Source organism: Urocitellus parryii, chromosome 8 (genome assembly GCF_045843805.1).
Source record: "Urocitellus parryii isolate mUroPar1 chromosome 8, mUroPar1.hap1, whole genome shotgun sequence".
NCBI lineage: Eukaryota > Metazoa > Chordata > Mammalia > Rodentia > Sciuridae > Urocitellus > Urocitellus parryii.
Window position 1 is genome coordinate 84,024,411 of NC_135538.1, and position 20,207 is coordinate 84,044,617.

General features: G+C 35.8%; 1 protein-coding gene across 6 annotated transcripts in view; it reads right to left on the minus strand.

Moving 5' to 3' along the window:
* Kcnq5 (potassium voltage-gated channel subfamily Q member 5) overlaps positions 1 to 20,207 on the minus strand; it is a 535,459-nt gene that overhangs the window by 157,541 nt on the left and 357,711 nt on the right. For all 6 annotated transcript variants that reach the window (XM_026391338.2, XM_026391337.2, XM_026391336.2 and 3 more), the window contains one exon: positions 10,542 to 10,632. In XM_026391338.2, the coding sequence (XP_026247123.1) occupies positions 10,542 to 10,632 (91 nt within the window). The remainder of the gene's footprint in view (positions 1 to 10,541; positions 10,633 to 20,207) is intronic.

Genomic DNA, 20,207 nt, shown 5'->3' on the forward strand with positions numbered 1-20,207 from the left:
AAAAGCAAAGGAAAATAATTGCAGTTTTCAATGTTCATTGGGATATTCTGAGAGTTTTCTACAGTAAATTATAGGGATGTGAGAAACCTAAAGAGGCATCACTCATTTCTCATATGTGATTGCTTAATATCTCATACTCTATCATTTCTCTTACAAACATAAGATTTAATACCCTTGAATGGATTCTTAGCCTTACACTGTTATCCTCTCTTACAATGTTTAGTACCAGGAACTTTAAATGTAAAGAATAATGTAATCATATTCTTCATCAAATCAGTACAATTCCATATGCAACCTTCCCTATTTTGCAAGGACTGGCAAATGTGTTTGTGGCTGATTCTTCTCTCCCTTCCCCCATCTAATACTGGTAGACAGGAAGTGGCAACGATATCTTTAGTTGTTCGATACCATGTTATATAGTGTATAGTGACATAGTAATTTAAAAAAAAACCCACATGCTCCCAATTAAAAAAAGAAAACAAACATGTAGCACAGATTAATTACGTAGTTGTTTTAGCTATTCAAGGAAACTCTTCATTTTTACAAAGGGATTCACTACAGATTTTCTAGTGAAAATCTAAGCTCTACTAGTGTACTTAAGATATAATTAGATCTGCTTAAATTGGATTTGTACACATTTCAGGAACTGATTCACTATGCAAGGAAACAGCAAATCTATGTTTGCTTTGCTACATGAAGCATAAGCAGCAAATATGCATATGTTCTATCTAGAAGGTGTCAAACAACCAGATGTTTGGGAAAACCTGAGTACTTGACCATGCGTTCAAATACTCATCCAAATGCTTAGCATGATAGTTTGAGTCTGGAGTTTTTCTAACACAGCAGGAGGAGCACATACATGACATATTCTCTATTTTACAAAAAATGATAGTGTACTCCTTCTATTACTTATAGGTGGGCAATTTTAGAAATTACCCCTTTGATGAAAATTTTGCAAATAATATCTGTCACTTTCATTAAATGAAGAGGTTGTCTGTTTTCAATGTGATGAACAATTTGCATTTAAAAGCCTAAAATAAAATAAATTAAAATTATTATTATTTTTTTGGTCCTGGGGATTGAAATAGGACCTTGCAGGTACTAGGCAACTGCTCTATCAATGAGCTAAACCCCAACCCCTGCAAGTAACCTGGAAGGCAAGATGTTAACCAAGAGTATTATTCAAGAACACAGGAAATGAAATACTAAAACATACAATATCATGCTACTAAAATAAAAATAGCCGTGGCAAAATTTTACACAATAGTCTAACCTGGAAATAGAGGAGTTAAATTTAATAGGCTAATGCTTATCTGAGCAATGTGAGCTGAGGCTAGAAGAGAAAACTTTACACTTGATTATTTACATGGTGGGTTGGGCTGTTGATTGCTTGCAAAATATTATTTAGAATTCCTGATACAAAGAACATCCACTGGTCTAAACTGATAACCCCTTCATGATAACTTTGTAACTGGATCTCCTTCCTTCCTTCTTTCCTTCCTTCCTTCCTTCCTTCCTTCCTTCCTTCCTTCCTTCCTTCCTTTCCTTCCTTTCCTTCCTTTTTTCTTTCTCAAAGAGTGAAATCAGGGGTACTTAACCACTGAGCCACATCCTCAGCCTTATTTTGCATTTTATTTAGAGACAGGGTCTCACTGAGTTCCTTGGCTTTGAACTTGAGATCATCCTACCTCAGCCTCCAGAGCAGCTGGGATTACAGGAGTACCATCCGGTACTGCCAGGTAGTAACTGGATTTCTTTATGAAAAACGAAACTATCTTATTTTAGGTGAAAGTGTTGTAAGCATCACTTGAGGATTAGGGTACAAAAAAGACATCTTATACCTTAGTGCTTCATTGAGTGGTGGCAAATGCATTTGTCAACCTTGAAAGCACCAAGAGAACGAGAAGTAGCTGAATGTCTTGAAGATTGCCTGGGCTTTTAGTCATCAAGGTCTAGGTAGAAATCATGGCTCTTTTTTGTACTTGGTATATTATCTTGCATAATATATCTAGCCATTTGGTAAAATGGGGGTGGGGAGGATAACACATTGTAAGGTGTTTTTGTTTGTTGTTAAACAATAAATCAATAATCCTGATAAATAAAATGTACTTAAATGCTAGCTCCCTTTAGGTTTTGACAACTTTGCAAAATAAATTAACATTAGCTTCAAATTGTCCTTGGAATTTGGATACACAGCCTCAGACATGTTCTTTTTAAAAAAAATATTTTGTTTTAGTAGTAGTTGGACACAATACTTTTATTTTATTTTTATGTGGTGCTGAGGATCTAACTCAGTGCCCTGCACGTGCTAGGTGAGTGCTCTACCACTGAGCCACAACCCCAGCCCCCACTCAGACATGTTCTTAAGTTCATAAATTTTATCCCCAGAAGGAAGGCAGAGCAGCAACTCTATCAGACCTGGAGTGATCCCTGCCTAATGCTCCACTCAACAGATGTAGACATTGAGAGAAGAGCTTATGAAACCATGAGCACTGTTATCAGATACATTTACCACAACGCTACAACAATAAAAATCCATTTCATTACTCACCAGAAATAAGTGGTTATTGTGAATACATGTACCATTGAGTCACTTTAGTTAGATGAGTGTGTTTGTGGAGAAAAGTGCCACAATTAACAGAGTTTGATTGTGGTAAGAAGACTCTTATAAAGATGTTTCCACTATAAAAGTATAATATTTTCTCTCATGTAGCATTTAAAAATACTCCACAGTTCACTTGTTCTTGTGTCTGTTAGGTCCTTATATATGAAAAAGCCAGTGATTGTAACACTTGCTAGCCTTCCAAGTATTTTCTCTGTGCTGGCTCCAGTTCTAAGAGTTCAATTTATTTAATATTAATAATAAATATATGAAATAGGGTATGTTATTATTAGCAGTTTTTTTGAATTTTAAATCTCATTTAATTCTTTCTCATTTTTTTTGTCATAAAAACACATGTAAAATTTACCCCTTAACCATTTTAAAATACAGTTCAGTGGTTTTATAATTGCATAATGTTGTGTAATCATTGCTATCACACAACTCTGCAAGTCTCTTCATCTTATTAAACTGAAATACTACACATATTAATAATTCCCCATTCCTCACTTTCCCAACACCTTGAAACCACTAATCTACTTTACCTCTATGATCTTTGACTAAGTCATCGAATGTAAGTGGAATCATACATCAATATTCTTTTTGTGACTGAATTATTTCACTTGAGGTTCATCTATATGTAGCATGTCCCTATTTCCTTCCATTTATAAGGCTGAATAGTAGTTGAATGTTTGTAATAAATGTTGCTTATTCTTTTATCTCTCAATGGATACTTGTTTTGCTTCCACATTTTAGCTTTTGTAAATAATGCTGCTATGAACATGGATATACAAATATTTCTTCAAGATCCTGCTTTCAATTCCTTTGGCTGTACACCCATAAGTGAATTTGCTACATAATAAGGAACTGTCATACTCTTTCCCACCGTGGCTATATAATTTCATATTTACACTTATAGTGCAAAAATATTCCAGTTTTTCATATCCTTGCAAACATTCAGTAATTCCTTCCTTCCTCCCTTCTACCCCCTTCCTTCCTTCCTTCTTTCTTTCTTTTTTCCCCTCCTCTCTTTTCTTTCCTGGAAATTGAACCCCGGGGCTTTCTACCTCTGAGAGACATCCTCAGCCCTTCTAATTCTACTGTGAGAAAATCTTGCTACGTTGCCCAGGATGGCCTTGAACTTGGAATTCTTCTGTTTCAGCTTCATGAGTTGCTGGGATTACATGCCTGTACCACCATGCCCAGCTTCGATTGTTTTGATAGTAGCCATCCTAATAGGTGTGAGTGGTATCTCATTTAAATTTTGATTTGTACTTGACCATCTTATCATGTGCTTATGGACATTTATATATCTTCTTTGGGGAAAAGTCTATTGATGTTCTTTGCTCATTAACAAAAAATACAGTATAAAGTCTGTAGTTGAGCAGTTCAGCACTGTTTGGGTGAATTTTTCATTTTTAAATCAGGTTGTTTTACTGTTGAGTTTTAGAAATTCTCTATATATTCTGAATATTAATACTGTATCAGATGTATGACATGCAAATATTTTCTCCTTTTTTATTTATATATAACAGCAGAATGCATTACAATTTTTATTACATAGAGCTCAATTTTTCATATCTCTGGTTGTATACATAGTATACTCACACCAATTCATATCCTCATAAATGTACTTTGGATAATTATGATCATCACATTAAACCATCATTAATTACCCCATGCCACCTCCCTTTCCCTCCCATCCCTCTGCCCTATCTAGAGTTTGTCTATTCCTTCCATGCTCCCCCTCCCTATCCCACTATGAATCAGCCTCCTTATATCAAAGAAAACATTCGGCATTTTTTTTTTTTTGGATTGGTTAACTTCTATATACTAACCTAACATTAGTATATTGAAATGAAACTGATTTTTGTGTGTCAATTTCGTATCCTGGTATTTTGCTGGATTCACTTATAATCTCATAGTTTTTTTATGGAAGATTTTTTTTGCATATAACATTGCATGATCTGTGAATTAATTTTACTTTTACCTTTTCAATTTGGATGCCTTTTATTTCTTTCACTTGTCTAATTTCTCTAGCTAGAACTCACAGTAATATGTTGAATACGAGTGGTAAAAACAGACATTTTGTCTTGTTTCTCACTTTATAGAAAAAACTTGGAGTCTTTTATCATTGCATATGATGTTGGTTGTGTGTTTTTCATATAAAGCTTTTATTATGTTGAGGTGGTTTCTTTCTATTCCTGCTTTGTTGAGTGTTTTGTTTTTATCATGAAATGGTGTTGTGTTTTGTCAAATGCCTTTTCTGCATCTATTAAAAAGATAACATGGCTGGTTCCCTTAAAGTGGTGTATTCACCAGGTAGAACCAGCCTTCCTGTCCAGAATTAAATCTCATTTGGTTATGGTATATTATCTCTTTAACATGCTGTTGAATTTGGTTTACTAATATATTGTTGATTTTTTTTATATCCACGGTCACAGGATTATTAGTCTGTAGTTTTCTTGTAGTATCTCTGGCTTTGGTATCAAAGTAGTTATGAGTCCATAGAATCAGAAAGTATTACCTCACTTTTAAATTTTTGGAAAAGTTTGAGAAGAATTGCTATTAGTTCTTTAAATATTTGTCAGAATTCATCAGTGCAGTCATAGGTCCCAAGCTTTTCTTTTTCAGGAGATTTTTGACTATTCACAGAATCTCCTTACCAGCTCTTGATAGGTCTATTTGGATTTTATATTTCTTCATGATTTGGTCGTGGTAGGTTTTGTATTTCTAGGAGTTCATTTGTTTCATTTATTAAATTTATTCTTAGTATTCTCTTATAATCCTTCCTATTATTATAGAATCATTGAGTTTCTGCCAAATCCTCCTTTTCTTAGTCTATCTAGCTAAATGTTTATTTACTTTGATGATCTTTGCAAAGAACCTACTTTTTGTTTCACTGGTTTTATTTTTTTCCTGTTCTGTTTTATCTGTCTGTGTTCTAACCTTTATCATTTCTTTCCTGCTGCTAGTCCTTGGTTTAACTTGTTCTTTTTCCATAAGTTGTAAAGTTAGGCTGTTGAACTGATCTTTGGTGTTTTCAAACCTCTAAATATTTCCTGATTGTCCTCATGATGTCTTCTTTGGTCTATTGGTCATGTAAGGTTATTGGTTTAATTTTCACAAATTTGTGAATATCCCAGTTTTATTGCTGGTGCTGATTTTTAACTTCATCTCATTGTATGAGAAGTTACTTTGTGTGATATCCATCTTTTATAGTCTACTAAGACTTAATTTGTGAACTGACATATGGTCTGTCTTATAAAGTGTCCCATATGAACTTGGGGAAGATGTGTGTGCGTGTTGTTGGGTAGAGTGTTCTGTTCATGTCTGCTAGGTCTAGTTTGTTCACTGTGTCAGGACTTCTGTTTCCTCACTGATCTTCTGACTGATTATTCTATTCATTATTGATTATGGAGTGTTGAAATCTCCAACTATTATTGTAGCACTGTTTATTTCTCCCTTCAATTCTGTTATTTTCGCTTCATATATTTTGATGTTTGGTTATAATGTATGTAAATATTTATAATTGTTATATCTTCTTGTATCAGAACTTTTATTATTACATAATATTATTCTTATCTCTCAAAACCACATTTGATTTAAAACTTTTTTTTTTTTTTTTTTGTCAGATTTTGGCATGGTGGCCACCTCTGCTCTCTGCTCCTTTTACTTCCATTTTTTTCTTTGGATCTAAAGTAGAATCTCTTGTTATCAGCACAGAATTTAATCATGTTTTAATCCATTCTTCAAATCACTGTCTTTTGATTGGGAACTTTAACCTATTTACCTTTAAAGTTATTAATGATAAGAAAAATTTTACTTCTGTCATTTTGCTATTTATTTTCTATATACTTTAAAGCATTTTTTGACCCTCATTTTCTACATTACAGTATTCTTTTGTGTTTAGTTCTTTTTTCTTTTTTCTTTGCAGTGAAATGTTTAAATTTCTTTCTTATTTCCTTTTGTGTATATCCTGTAATAATTTTCTTTGTGGTTACCATAGGGATTATTAACATATTAAAGTTATATCACTCTAAGTTGAATTTATACCAGCACAACTTTGATAACGTGAAACTTTGCTAATTTACTTCTTCATATCCACTATTTTCAGTTAATGCTGACACAAAATTTTATCTTTGTAGATTGGTTTCAAAAAGAGGAAAAATAAAAATAAAGAGGAGGTTACCCTTCAAGTTCCATTAAAGTCCCTTTGGCTGGAGGAGACTGTAATAATATAGGAGGCATAACAAGAATAGCTGCCACCTTTTGTCTGAATTTTTGTGATCAGAAGCAGTAATCAGCAATAATAGCACATGTCTCTGATATTTGAAGGACAGAGTTCTTTTGCCCATCCTGGCTCCTACAAGCAGTGTTCAGGCTGTTTCTGGAACACAGGCACAGTTGTCTGATACGGGCTGGGATGAGGGACCAGTAGCTGCTACTGTACTAGAGCTGAAATTGACTATAATTTACTGTCCAACCCTTCCTCTAGAAATTGAAAGCAGTTAATAGAACCCAGAGTTCCAAAAACAGTTACATCAGATTCTGCTAGTGCAATTGTTGCCTAGGTAGGGAGATCCAGTCCTGGTGCTTTTTATTCTGTCTTCTTTCCCAAATCCTCCTATTCACTTTTTTTTTTTTTTTTTTGGTTTTGGGGATTGAACCCAGGAACACTTTACCGCTGAGCTACATTATTCTTTCTTTCTTTCTTTCTTTCTTTCTTTCTTTCTTTCTTTCTTTCTTGTTATAGATGGACACGATACCTTTATTTTATTTATTTCATATGGTGCTGAGGATTGAACCTAGGGCTTTACACATGTGAGGCAAGTGCTCTATATCACTGAGCCACAACCCCAGATCTAGTTATTTTATTTTTATTTTGAGACAGGGTATTATTAACTTGTTGAGGGCCTCACTAAGTTGCTGAGGCTGGTCTGGAACTTGCAATTTTTCTGCCTCAGCATCCTGAATCACTAAAGGATTATGGGTATGTGCCCCCATCTTAAGCCTCCTATCTATTTTTTTTGTGGGAAGGTTTTGAACCCAGTGGCTCTCTACCACTGAGCTACACCCCAAACCTTTTTTTATTTTTCTGAGACAGAGCCTTGGAAAATTGCACAGGCTGGCCTAGAACTTGTGATCTTTCTGCCTCAGCCTCCCAAATTTCTGGGATTACCGACGTGTGTTACCACATCTGTCTCCTATCCACTTCTAACAAATGAGAAAACTAAGACACAGAGAAATTTTTTTTTTTTCCCAAATCACAGAGGTAAAAAGTGGCAGAAATGGAATTTGGACTCATGGTGCCTGGCTACATAGACTATATCATATTCTTAAATTCACAAATTGCTATTTCTGTGGAAAGAAATAAAGGGAGTGGGTATATAAAATGAAACCTTAGTTCACCCAACTGAAAAGAATGAATGAGCAAATTAGCATAGGCAGCAATCAATCTGGCTTGTAATTGAAGTAAATATGCAGCTTCAGATTTACAAAGTAGCTTTGGGCATATAATTCTGGATGAGGATGACAAGAGCCTCTTTAAGCTGTGGGATGGAGAGCTGAAGTGTTCACAGGGCCTCAGAAGGTGAGCAAGACAATATCCAAATGGCCTGCATGCCATACCTTGGTGCCCTCAAGGAAACAACTGTGTGGAAAAGAGTGAGTTCAGAGAGGCCCTGGGAGGTTGTCTGAGGGCCAGGTTTGCTTGTGGTCTGCTTCCTGCCAGAAGTATGGGTACCTTTTGTTTGCCCAGAAATAGAATTATAGGAAATCTCTGAGTACATTTAAAATTTAAAAAAAAAAAAACCTTAAAAGGACAGGCTATGAAAAAATACACAATTGTGATATGTGATTTATATGTAATTCTAAATTACTCCTCTGCTGTTTGTTCACAACAATGAATCCCAAAGTATACAAAAATGACTTTAAACTGAGTGTGGTGGTGCATGTCTCTAATCCCAGCCTCTTGGGAGGCTGAGATGGGAGAATCACTTAAGCCCAAGGAGTAGCATGGGCAACATAACATTTTCCCTGACTTGGAAAAAATAATTGACAATATCTATATTTTATCAACTAAAATGCACTCTAGTTACTAAATTTTGATCAGTTGTTCACTGCTCATCATGTTTAAAAAGTCAAGGTTTTAGTCAATTTTGGTCTTTGAAGTTTTAAGAGTTTCTTTAGAGTCTTTAGAAATTAATTAGCAATGAGTAAATACATACTATGGAGATTTGAAGGATGCAACCTAACATTTTGAATTATTTTTGTCATATTTTTTGTTGGTGCATTATAGTTTACATAATGCTGGGATTCATCGTTATGCATTTGTACATGTACACAATATAACAATGTAATTTGGCCAATATCACTCCCCAGCACTTCCCCCCAGTATTTTTCTCTTTTCTTCCCATGCATTTTGGATTCTTGATTTATGAAAGAAACATTTTTATGAGATTCCTAATGATGATTTATTTATTCCTAGTATGTATCAATGGTCATATAGTGGATCCAGTTTTTCAAGTTCCCAAGTCTGAAAATCAGATTTATATTTTAAATCTAAAATTTTTGTTGGCAGTTCTGCATGTGGACATAAAACCAGCTGTGCTTTAAACCTTGGGCTCAGATCACTTGTTGCAATCAAAGGGGTGGACAAGGCTAAAAGCCCACTTGCTACCCAAATGTAAACCTTGTAAATGGAACAGTTCTCCAATGTGCTCTTTGGTCTATCTGTTCTCTGTCTTGGGTCTTGAAACAATGACCAGAACATTAGAAATATACTGCTGAGCACATTTTTTATGGAAACAAATTGAGACAGATTTGTTCCAGACTCAAAAAATACTTTCTCCCCTAGTACTGAACCCAAAGACTTGATGATTTCTTGCCAACCTCAAGCACAAACTAGCCATCTAAAAGCAAAGGTAAGAAAAGCATCTGCCCTCTTCTCAGGTTATGTGAGTTGAAATCTTTCAGTTTCCACCTTCATAGCAATAACTTTTTTTTTCTATAATAAATGCTTATTGCTGTGTATAACCAAACTCTGTTTATTAGGGCACACAAACCATCTTAATTGGGCTCCCCTCCTTCCTCCACTGTCCAGTAGCATTACAGAAGTGAGTTATTTCAGTTCATTTAGATGGTTCTGAGACTGTCAATTCTGATAATTTTGGATGAAGTGAGCAGGCTAAAATGGATGTAAATGAATCAAACTTTCAATCATATGTGATTTGAGTACACAGAGCTACAGTTCAGTTGTAATAGAAGGTATAAGAGCTTAAAAGACCCAGAATAATTCACACTAAAATATCTTGGGGACTTTTTCCATTTTAAAATGAATCAAGTAATTCTGTGTGGTTGAGGATCGACAGCAAAATGGAAACAGAGCAAACTGCAGAATTTTTCACCAAGTAACTGCATTAGCAGCAAAACTCATAATATAGTCTGTCAGTTGAAAAGAACATGAAGGAGCCTTCTGTTTTCTTATGAGGTGCCATATTCTTACAGTTCCTGGCGAATTATACTTAGCTACTGCTAAAATGAGGTTATTAGAAAATGCTGTCTTCCCCTGTAGCTTTTAGCAATAATGAGAGACTTCATGGATACTAACTTTTCTTATAATTTGTTTATTAGCATAGGTAAACATAATTAAAACTACTATCAAATACTTCCTTCTATTTATGATGTGCCTATAACACAAAGTATTGCTCTATAATATCAATCCTGAATTTAAAAATATATTCCTGAGGATTGACTATAGGTTAAACTGGTAGGCAAATGCTTTAGTGATCTTTGAAACTTTAATATTTCTTAGTAATATTCTTTTTTTTCTAGCTAGAAATTTCTGTAGGATAAAATGCATAGCATAAATGTTATTTATGACAGTTATTATTATATGACATAAAATTTATACATATTCTTGTTCATGTATTTCACTTACCAGAATTAAGAGGCAACTTGAGGCCAATTTCGTGTGCTCAGGGATGGTAGAAAACACGGACAAAATCAAGCAACCAAAGACAAGGAGGAAACTGTAAAACAACAGTAAAAAAGAGGAATTTGATAAGAAACTTGCCTTATCATTATAGAAAGAATAAAACACCAGACCCAGTTGAAAAGGCATAGGTTAAATCATAAAAGCCCTAGTAGACACTAGCCATTTTGAATATCAAAATACAGTATGACATAGGGTGGAAATGGGGCACCTTAACAATTTTATTGATAAAGAAAAGGTTGTATGTGTGAATTTGTTTGTGTGTGTGATGCTGTGTTTAAGTGTTCACATTTAATAATCTACAAGTTTCCAATACAAATCTTTGTCCAAGCAGGGATCCTGAGAAAGGTTCAAAGAGAGAGAGAGTGGTCATGTTTTCCTACTGGAGCAGACTGCAGCCACTCTCCTATCAAAGAAGCAGTATCCACCTCATGTTTGGCAGCTTTGGCAAAAAGTCTGGTATTCTAAGTCACTGTTACCAGGACACTGGCCCATTGTTCGAGTCTGATACTACTCATGAATTCTCATTTGTCATTCTTTTATATGAATAAGAAGAATAGAAAAGGGAAGGGGTGATCTACTCTGCTACCTGTGCATCTCAATTTCCTTGTAGTCAAACTAAACAGAAAAATGACCTCTGTGCTCTGTCTCCTCATGGGTTATTAGAAAATGCTCTCTTCCCCTGTAGTTTTTAGCAATCATGAGAGACTTCATGGATACTGTTAGGGATTGGAAGTCAGGGGCAACCATTTCCGACCAATCCATCTATAGATTTTTTATTTCAAGAAAGATGGAACTTGCAGAATCAAGGGAGGAGTAGAGTTCCCAAGGAAAATGTCTAATAAAAGACAAGGCTTTGTTTCAAAGTCAATTTACAAGATAACAAAACAAAACACCCAAGCTACCTGCTTTGGGACAATTTCAACTTCTACTCATCTCTGAGAAACTCATATAATAAGGTCCTTTAAAAGATAAATTTTTGTGTTCTGTGTAATAGTGGAGTTAATTCTTGCCTCTCTTTGGCTTGCCCTGAAAAGTCTTATAAGTCTTTCTACCACCCTTCACTGAGAGTGCCTAATGGCTTATAGCCAAGGATTAGCTAAATTATGGTCTGGGAAACAAATCTGGCCCCTCATACCTCTTTTTGTAAGTAAAGTTTTATTGGCACACAGCCATTGCCATTCATTATGTATTGTCTGTGACTGTTTTCATGTTTCAATCGCAAAACTGAGTAGTTGCAAAAGAGACCAGCAAGACAAATATTTACTATCTGGCCCTTTAGAGAATAAATCTGCTATTTAAGGGGAGGTGACTCAAAATGGGGTTGGGATAGAGAGCAAGGGAGGAAGATTACCTCTAGATAGGGAATCGGGGTGGGAGGGAAAGGGAGGGAGAAGGGGAATAGCATGGATGGTAAAAGGAGACTCTCATCATTATACAAAATACATGTATGAAGATGTGAATTTGGTGTCAACATACCTTATATATAATCAGAGATATGATAAATTATTATGGTGTATTAAGAATTGTAATGAAAATAAATAATGTGCACTAAAAAAGATAATAAATCTGCTGACCCTGACTAATACCATCTATTACTTATTTCTTTGTATCTATCCCAACAGATAACTAGAGTGAAAGTACATAATTGTTCATAATCTGCATGATGATAATAATTACCAACATTCACAGAACATTTCCTATAGGATGGACACTGCACTAAACCCCCTGTACTTGCATTCTCCCTCATTATTCTCACAAATTTGTGGAGTAGAAATGTCATTGTCTCCAGTGTACACTTATGAAAACTGAGGGTGAAGAATCTTTTGTAACTAGTCCAAGGTTGTGTAGCAGGAGAGTTTGAGTACCATGTGCAGTCAGCCTTCACACTGAATTTCTGGATGAGCTTCCATGTACCTGATGAGGATGGTGATCATGCTCTTGGCTCAACAAGACTTTGGAGACTACCCCTCTATTGCTTTAAAACAAGACAGAAGTAGTTGCTGTTCCAGATAGAAGATGGCTCCAAGGTGAAGGATTCTACTAGTGATACAAACCTAGCACACAATATTAATAATGTCTCATTGATCCTTGACTTATACATCTAACAAATCAAGATACTTTCAATTATATATTAAATTCATCCCAATAGACTAGAAATTGTAAACTAATGGTCAAAACTTCATACCTACCTCACTGTCAAACTGCCAATGAGAAAATAAAACTCAGGGATCATTAAGGTGGCTGGGAACAGGATGTGACGTCTAAAATGGATGATGGCAGATGTTTCCTCTCTAATGAGTGGCCATTATCTGAATATGCTCCTTGAGTCCACATTTACCAGAAAATGTTAGGAAAAGTGAGCTGGCCAATTATTTAATCACAAAATATCATTCTTCTCCAAGAGATCTCAGTGATAGGCTCATAATCTCTTATGTCTGTGTCTAAAACAGAACTTTTTGCTAGTTCTTTCCTCACTAACATTTGGATCTGCTTAGTCTTTCCTCTTCATGTTACCACTTTTCCCATTTTCTTTTTTGAACTAATACTACCTTCCTTTCTAATGAGAGTAGTTTCTATACTCGTATTGTCATTGCTACAGAGGCCCATCTGAAGACTGTAAGCCAAAGACCTCGATTGCTCTGGTTGCCCAAGAAGCTATGAATGGACAAATATGTGCATTAGTTTATCCCTTTCTCCCTCGCCCTTCCTTTTTATCATTCATCCAGTTATCCATTTGGTAAATACTGATTAAACATATAATGCTAGTCTGAACTGTGAGGGTTGTAACAATGAACAAAATTCATTCTTTCCTTTTTTTCCTTCACAGAATATCAAGTCTATTAGAATGTACAGAGAGGCAAGCAGATGTAAACAAAAAAGCAGATATAAACAAAAAAAATTCGTATTGATGATTGCAATGATAGGGAAAGTACTGGGGATGATGGGAGCATGTGGTAAAGGATGAATTAGGCTGCTAAATTTGTGGTTTCTTATGCAAAATGAAGATATGGGCATTTTGCTAAAAATTAAGAATTTCATGATAGAAACAACAGAGTATGAATCCAAGTTTAGCACCATTTTAAGTGTGGGAATCCATGGGACTATACAGACTGCATACCCATGAAGCTGAACTGGGATTAGGGAAGACTTCTTGAAGAAAATTCTGGAAAAACTGAGTCCTGGAGGCCTAGCAGGAGTTAGTTAGGAATACTAGAAAGATGGAATACTCTAGTCCATGAGATCATGTGAGTCAAGGTCAGATGCAAGCAAAGTATCACTAGAATTTACTAATTAATCAGTGAATTATAGTTAGTAAATAAATGCCTGATACATGAAACGCATCAGACAGGTCAGTACTGCAAATCCATTTTTTTTTTTTTTTGCATAGGAATCGTTTCATTTCAATTGAAAACATGTATTGAATTCTCTTCTTATTGTGAAAGACACTATGTCAAGCACAACAGAGTACAAAGATAAATTAAGCAGACCCAAACTTAGGAAGTACATATCTAATGAGATGGACAAGATGAACATATTGGATCATAACAAAAGGCAGAAGCAGATAAACACTAAGAAAAATGCTTCAGAGATAGAAAGAAGGAAGGGATTTTACTCAACTGGGAAAGGTAACAAAGGTAGAAGCAGACTCAGAAAGTTTCCCAAAATAGATGATATTTGAGATGGTCTTTGAAGTGTAGGATTTCAATTAGAGAAATTTCTGGAGAAACACATTCCAAAGGAGGGTACGATATAAGAAAGGCAGAAAGCCAGAAAAAAAAAAATGAGAGGCTTGTAGGGCAGGGTCTGTATCTAGTTCAGTGGACAATGGGAGCCATTGAATAAATTTTGACAGAGTACTAATATCATTAGAGTTTCTAATGAGAGGAAACTCTCCCCAACATGGCTCCAGACTCCAATTCAGCTGCCTGTTTCACTCTGTGCTGCAAGCTTGATTACTTTTGTTCCATGAAATAGGGAGCAAATATTTTGCCTTATTTGTTTTCTGGCTTACTGCCTTTTTCTATTGTACCTTCTTTCTGGAATGTGTGTCTCCAAAAACTTCTCTTGTGGAAATTTATCCCTACACGAGCAAAGTAGAAATGAGAAAAGATTAGAGGCAGCTTAGAGGGCTGCTGTGAACTGGGGAGTGGAGATTGGGAAGGGGCGTGGCAGCTGGGAACTTTGCATACATAGTTATTGGTGATGCTCCTGATAAGTTTGGAAGAGAAAAATTAGCAAAGTCAGGAGGAGAAACTGATTTTGGGGACACAATGACAAACCCAGGTTTAGACATCCACATGGAAATGTCAATCAAAATTTTGGGCACAGAGTTAGGTTGGAGATATGGATGCATTTTTTCCCCCAAAGGAAAAAAATGTGTAAAACCTATTATCCGGAGAACAGTACAGACCAAATGTATAAAGTTTTGGTAAAGAAGCATAAAGGATATTTGAGGATCACTTTCTGAACTTGGTGAATGACATCATAGAGAAAAACAGTTCATTCTTCTCTGAGTTAGCTCTTGGGAACATTTTCAGGGGCAGACCTCTTGGTTGGAGAAGGCACTGATTTGACACAATCACCCTTCTGATGTGACAATCAGACATTGGGCTCATTGGTAGTGATGTGGTGCACTACGGTGATGTGAGTGGGTTTTACTGACATCATTGATTCTGGAGGTCCCATGCATATGTGTATATGTGCATGCTGGTGACCTGCTATCACCCTGTTGCCTCTCTCTGGTGGCTGAATACAAGTGGGAACAGTGGCAAGAGTCATTGGACTTAGGGTGCCTTATATTGGGTCAACAGGTGTCCAAGGAATCTGTGCATAAATTTAGGGTGTTGTGCACATGGGTGGGAAAACCACAATGTCTTTATTTTGCACTAACCCATGGCCACAAATCCTGGTAGTATCCGTAGCACTTGTGATTTTGTCACTGATAGAAATTAAATATTTTTATATCTGATTTTATAGTGTAGATAAAATCATAATTTTTCCTACTGAATAGTGATTTTTCTCATCACTATTTTGAGATTTGTGTAGTCATTAGACTCTTTGCTAGGGCTATTTTTAATGCATGTAGAAAGAAGGATATGATTTAGCATGTAAAAATATATTTAATATTTCAATAATAGCATTTCAATATAAAATGTTCTTATATGATCACATGTATTTTATGCATTTAAAAACATAATTCTTCCTGGCATGATGATGCACACCTATAATCCCAGCTACTCAGGTGGCTGAGGTAGGAGAATTGCAATTTAGCCAGACTCTTCCTCAAAATAAAAATGAAGGCAGATTGAAGATGTGGATCAATGGCAGAGCACCCTTGGGTTCAATATCCAGTACCACCATAAACAAATAAATAAATAAAAATTCTTCTGAGAAATAGGCTTCACCAAACTGCTGAAGGTCTACAGCACACACAATGAAGATGCCTTTGGTGGAGGATTAGGAAGTCAGAGCTGGAAGTGGGAAGATGGCCCATTTTGACAGCCATCAATAATTTACCCAGGTAAGTTTTTTGATTAGTTTTTCAAATATAGATATTTTGTCTTTTATACACGAATCCTAAGGTATCATATGATGAATATTCTTTCAAAGCCATCCTCTAACAGTTATTGGCCTTTATTTTGCCTAAAGCATTCATTCATTCATATTTTGTTTCTGAGGAAATTCACTTTGATCCAAACCTTCATCCAAACCTTTTTTTGGAAGGCACTGATTGGTGTAAGAAGAAAAGAAGGGCATGTAAAAAACAAAAAAAGCTTTCTAAATTTAGTCAAGAAAACCACCATCAACTCTTCTTGTGGGTTAATTAAGAATCAGTTTTGGAGGGGGGATAGTAGGGGATACGAAAGGTAGCAGAATACAACAAATACTAATTGGGCATTATGTAAAATTGTGGATGTGTAACCGACGTGATTCTGCAATCTGCATTTGGGGTAAAATTGGGAATTCATAACCCACTTCAATCTAATGTATGAAATATGATATGTCAAGAGCTTTGTAATGTTGTGAACAACCAATAAAAAAAAAATGAATCAGTTTGTCAGGATCAATTTGGTAAGAAGCTTGACTTGGAAAGATCACTGGTTCTTGTGGATTAGATGATGTCCAGCTCCCAAAGCTTGTACCTGAAGCACAGGTTCACTTAGCTAGAACTAAAACAACTTCACAATAGAGCATTAAAAAAAGCTTTGCTGGGCTGGAGTTGTACCTCAGCGGTAGAGCGGTTGCCTCGCATGCATGAGGCACTGAGTTTGATCCTCAGCGCCACATTAAATAAATAAACAAATAAATATGTGTCCATCTACAACTAAAAAGATATTAAAAAAGAAAAAGAAAAGTTGTGACAAGTTATGTTGTTGTCATTCACAGAAACAACTCTAGCCATCTTCAAACAATTGTGAATGATGCAATGAAGAAAGAAGAGATAGAACTGGTATTTAAAATAATCTTCATGAACAACCACAAGAAAGGGAAGTTATACTCCATGTATGTATGATGTGTCAAAATACATTCTACTGTCATGTATAATTAAAAAGAACAAATTAAAAAAATAAATAAAGTGACCATCCCACTGAGCTTAGCTGTAAGTGGGCATACATTTCTACCCAGAAGATACTCTCTGCAATATTCTGGTGAACTATAAGTTTTGCATAATGCAACTTGCCATGTAAGTCAGTTATACATATTGAGAGGGCTTTGGAGGAGGGGAGATCTTAAGTGTCTTCAAAGGAAAGGAATCATGGGATTAAAATAAAGGATGCAACAAGAAGTAGATGTAGAATCTTTGAAGGAAACAAGTCTTTTCTTTCTTCTTCTTCTTTTTTTTTTTTTTTTTTTTTTTTTTGCAGTGCTGGGGATTTAACCCAGGGCCTTGCACGTGTTAGTATGTATTCTTCCAGTGAGCTACATTTCCAGCCCTTGCAGAGAGCAATTCTTTAGAAATAACTTCCAAAGGAAATTCAGCCTGGCATCTGACTTTTCATGAATTTCTAAGTATTGCTTTGATCAACTATGCACTTTAGAACATTTGATAGGAGACCTTGCTAAGGCACCACAAATTTTGATGGCTGGAGTTGGTGGTATGCCTGCTGGTATTGGTGACCACAGTGACCTGCTGACAGACATGCACTGGCCTGGAAGACACCCTGCCTGGTGAAATCAAAAGCTCATCATCAGAGGAAAGGGCTTCCCGCATCCTAAATGTATCTGTCTTTCTAAACTTGGTAGTTTGTAAATGTCCTTTCTGAGTAACTTTTTTCTGTAAGAGAAGTGCATTTTGCACCTGAAATCTATTCACAGCACACCCCACTTTCCATTGCAAAGCAATAAAAATCTAGCATGACATTTTTGGCATCTTCAACAGTGATTTAGAATATTTGATTGGAAATGCTGCACAATTCTGCTTCAGTACAATGAGTACTAAATATTAATAAAGACCATAATCAATAAGAATGATCAGTGAAATCTTTGTGAAGTTTTAAAAATAGGGTCACCAGCTGACAGTTTTAAAAAATGAAATGCTGCATTTTAGATGTAGTGTTAAGGGGAAATTAGAAGGTGTGGGAAAGAGCAGTTTTCGCTTGCTCAGTATGTTTATGTGGAAGATGAGGCAAAAGGATCTGAGCTAGAACATGGCAAGAAAATCCATAAGTATTCAAGAGGCTTCCCTTAGAGCAGCGGCTGGACCCCGCTGACACCAGCTTAGGACATGTTCAGCCAGATTCCTCCTCCAGGATGGGGGAATCTATGTGATAGATGGATTTCTGACTGAGCCTCCCTTTCAAGACAGGAGTTATTTTTAAAAACATCATGGATAGACAGTTAAACAGTTTCTCTTTGAATCCTTCCAGTGTCTAGAACCCTCCTCCCACTTTAAGGCAACACAGGGCTGTTGCAGACAGCTGTACTGTTGGAAAGCTATTTTCTCCTCTGAGTCAACTGTTCTTATCTGGGACCTTACTCACTCCCCTTCTGTCAGGCTCTGACCCACAGAAGACGTGTTCTCCCACTTCCTTAAGATGCTTCTTCAGATAAACAACGTTGGTTTTATATCATGGCTTTTCCCCTCAGTCTTCAGATAAAATATACCAAGCCCAGTTTGCTGTCTGATTTGCTGTCTGCTTTTGAAACAATGTCCAGGTCTGTCACTTTCCTTGTCACTGTTCTTTAAGTTTGCCCAGTTTGTTATTGTATCCCTCCAAGTGAGACTCAGACCCATCATCATCCTCCAGTGTAAGCAAAAGATTTGGCATTTAATCACCAACATAAAATAGCTGCACTGTTGATTCTTGCCAGGAAACACAAGTTCAGACTTTCCACTGCCCAGCTATTAGCAAAAGTTTGGTTTCAAAAAAGGACTATCTCCAGCATATGCCATCACTTATTTTCTTTACTTTTCCTACTACATCACAGGGCCTGGAGCAAACCTGAGCACTGGTCTGCCTACCTTGGTCCCTAAAGTAATTACCTGTTTTGATTTCTCAGTGCTATGGCAGATCTCTATCACTGAGTTAAACCCCAGCTCTTTGCCACTACCTGGAGAAGGAGGAGAGAGTATTCAGCCAACTCATTCGACTTTACGCGTTTCTTAGTATTTCACTTTGCATTTGCTCAGTGAGGCCTCCATGTGAAATTTCTGTCAGTATTTTATTGCAAAAATTTGTGATATGTTGCTTTTGGAAAAAATTAAGATGTTTTAGTGTGGAAAAGTAATCTTTAACATATTTGTTTCCTTGCCTGCGTTGTTAGGAAGCTCAGAGGTGACTCTGTAATCCATGTTAACGATGACACAGATCCATTACTAACACAGTTGTATGCATTTATGGTGAACTTCACTCTTGATTGCTTTTTACTAGTCTATCATTATCTTATCTTCCCTGTATTCTGTTAGTCATAAATATTTGGAGACACTCTACCAGGCACTGGGAACTCGAATATTGTCTGTACTCTGATGTCTACTGAACTGTACACTTCAGTTCAGTAGGAAGACAGACCTAAGATTATTTTATCTACTTGCAGTATATATATTTTGTTAATATCCTCAAATCTTTTTTCTATGATACAGAGCATACAGGATATGCTTGACTGAATTACTAAGCACAAAACTAATAAATATGTGCTTTTATTACTACTCTTCCTTGAGAGTGTTGATGCAGCTTAAAGTTGCATTCTTTTAAAATAATCAAATGACACCCTTTGGATCTATTTAAAATAAACTAAAAATGAGTTGATTTTTGCTTACTTGGATTTCTAAAAAGTCTTATATTTATTACTTTTATATATTATGCCTATTATTTTATTCCTAGCATGAACTATCAACTCCCTACTCTAAGAACCTTCAAATGTCCTGTACTTGTATTCAGGATTTTCTTATAAGTACTGTGGCTTGTCTCTGGAGAAGTCATACCAGGTACATGTTCTCAGGACTATCCTATCATCCTGCCTGATTTTTTCTTCTTACTTCACAAGGATTGTATAAAACACTTATAGTGCTTTCCTGAAAAAAAGATCTTTTACTTTGTTTCCCTGATATAGCAATGCTGGTAAACTTATCCAAGTAAGAAATAAATATCACTTAATGTTTCTTGCTTT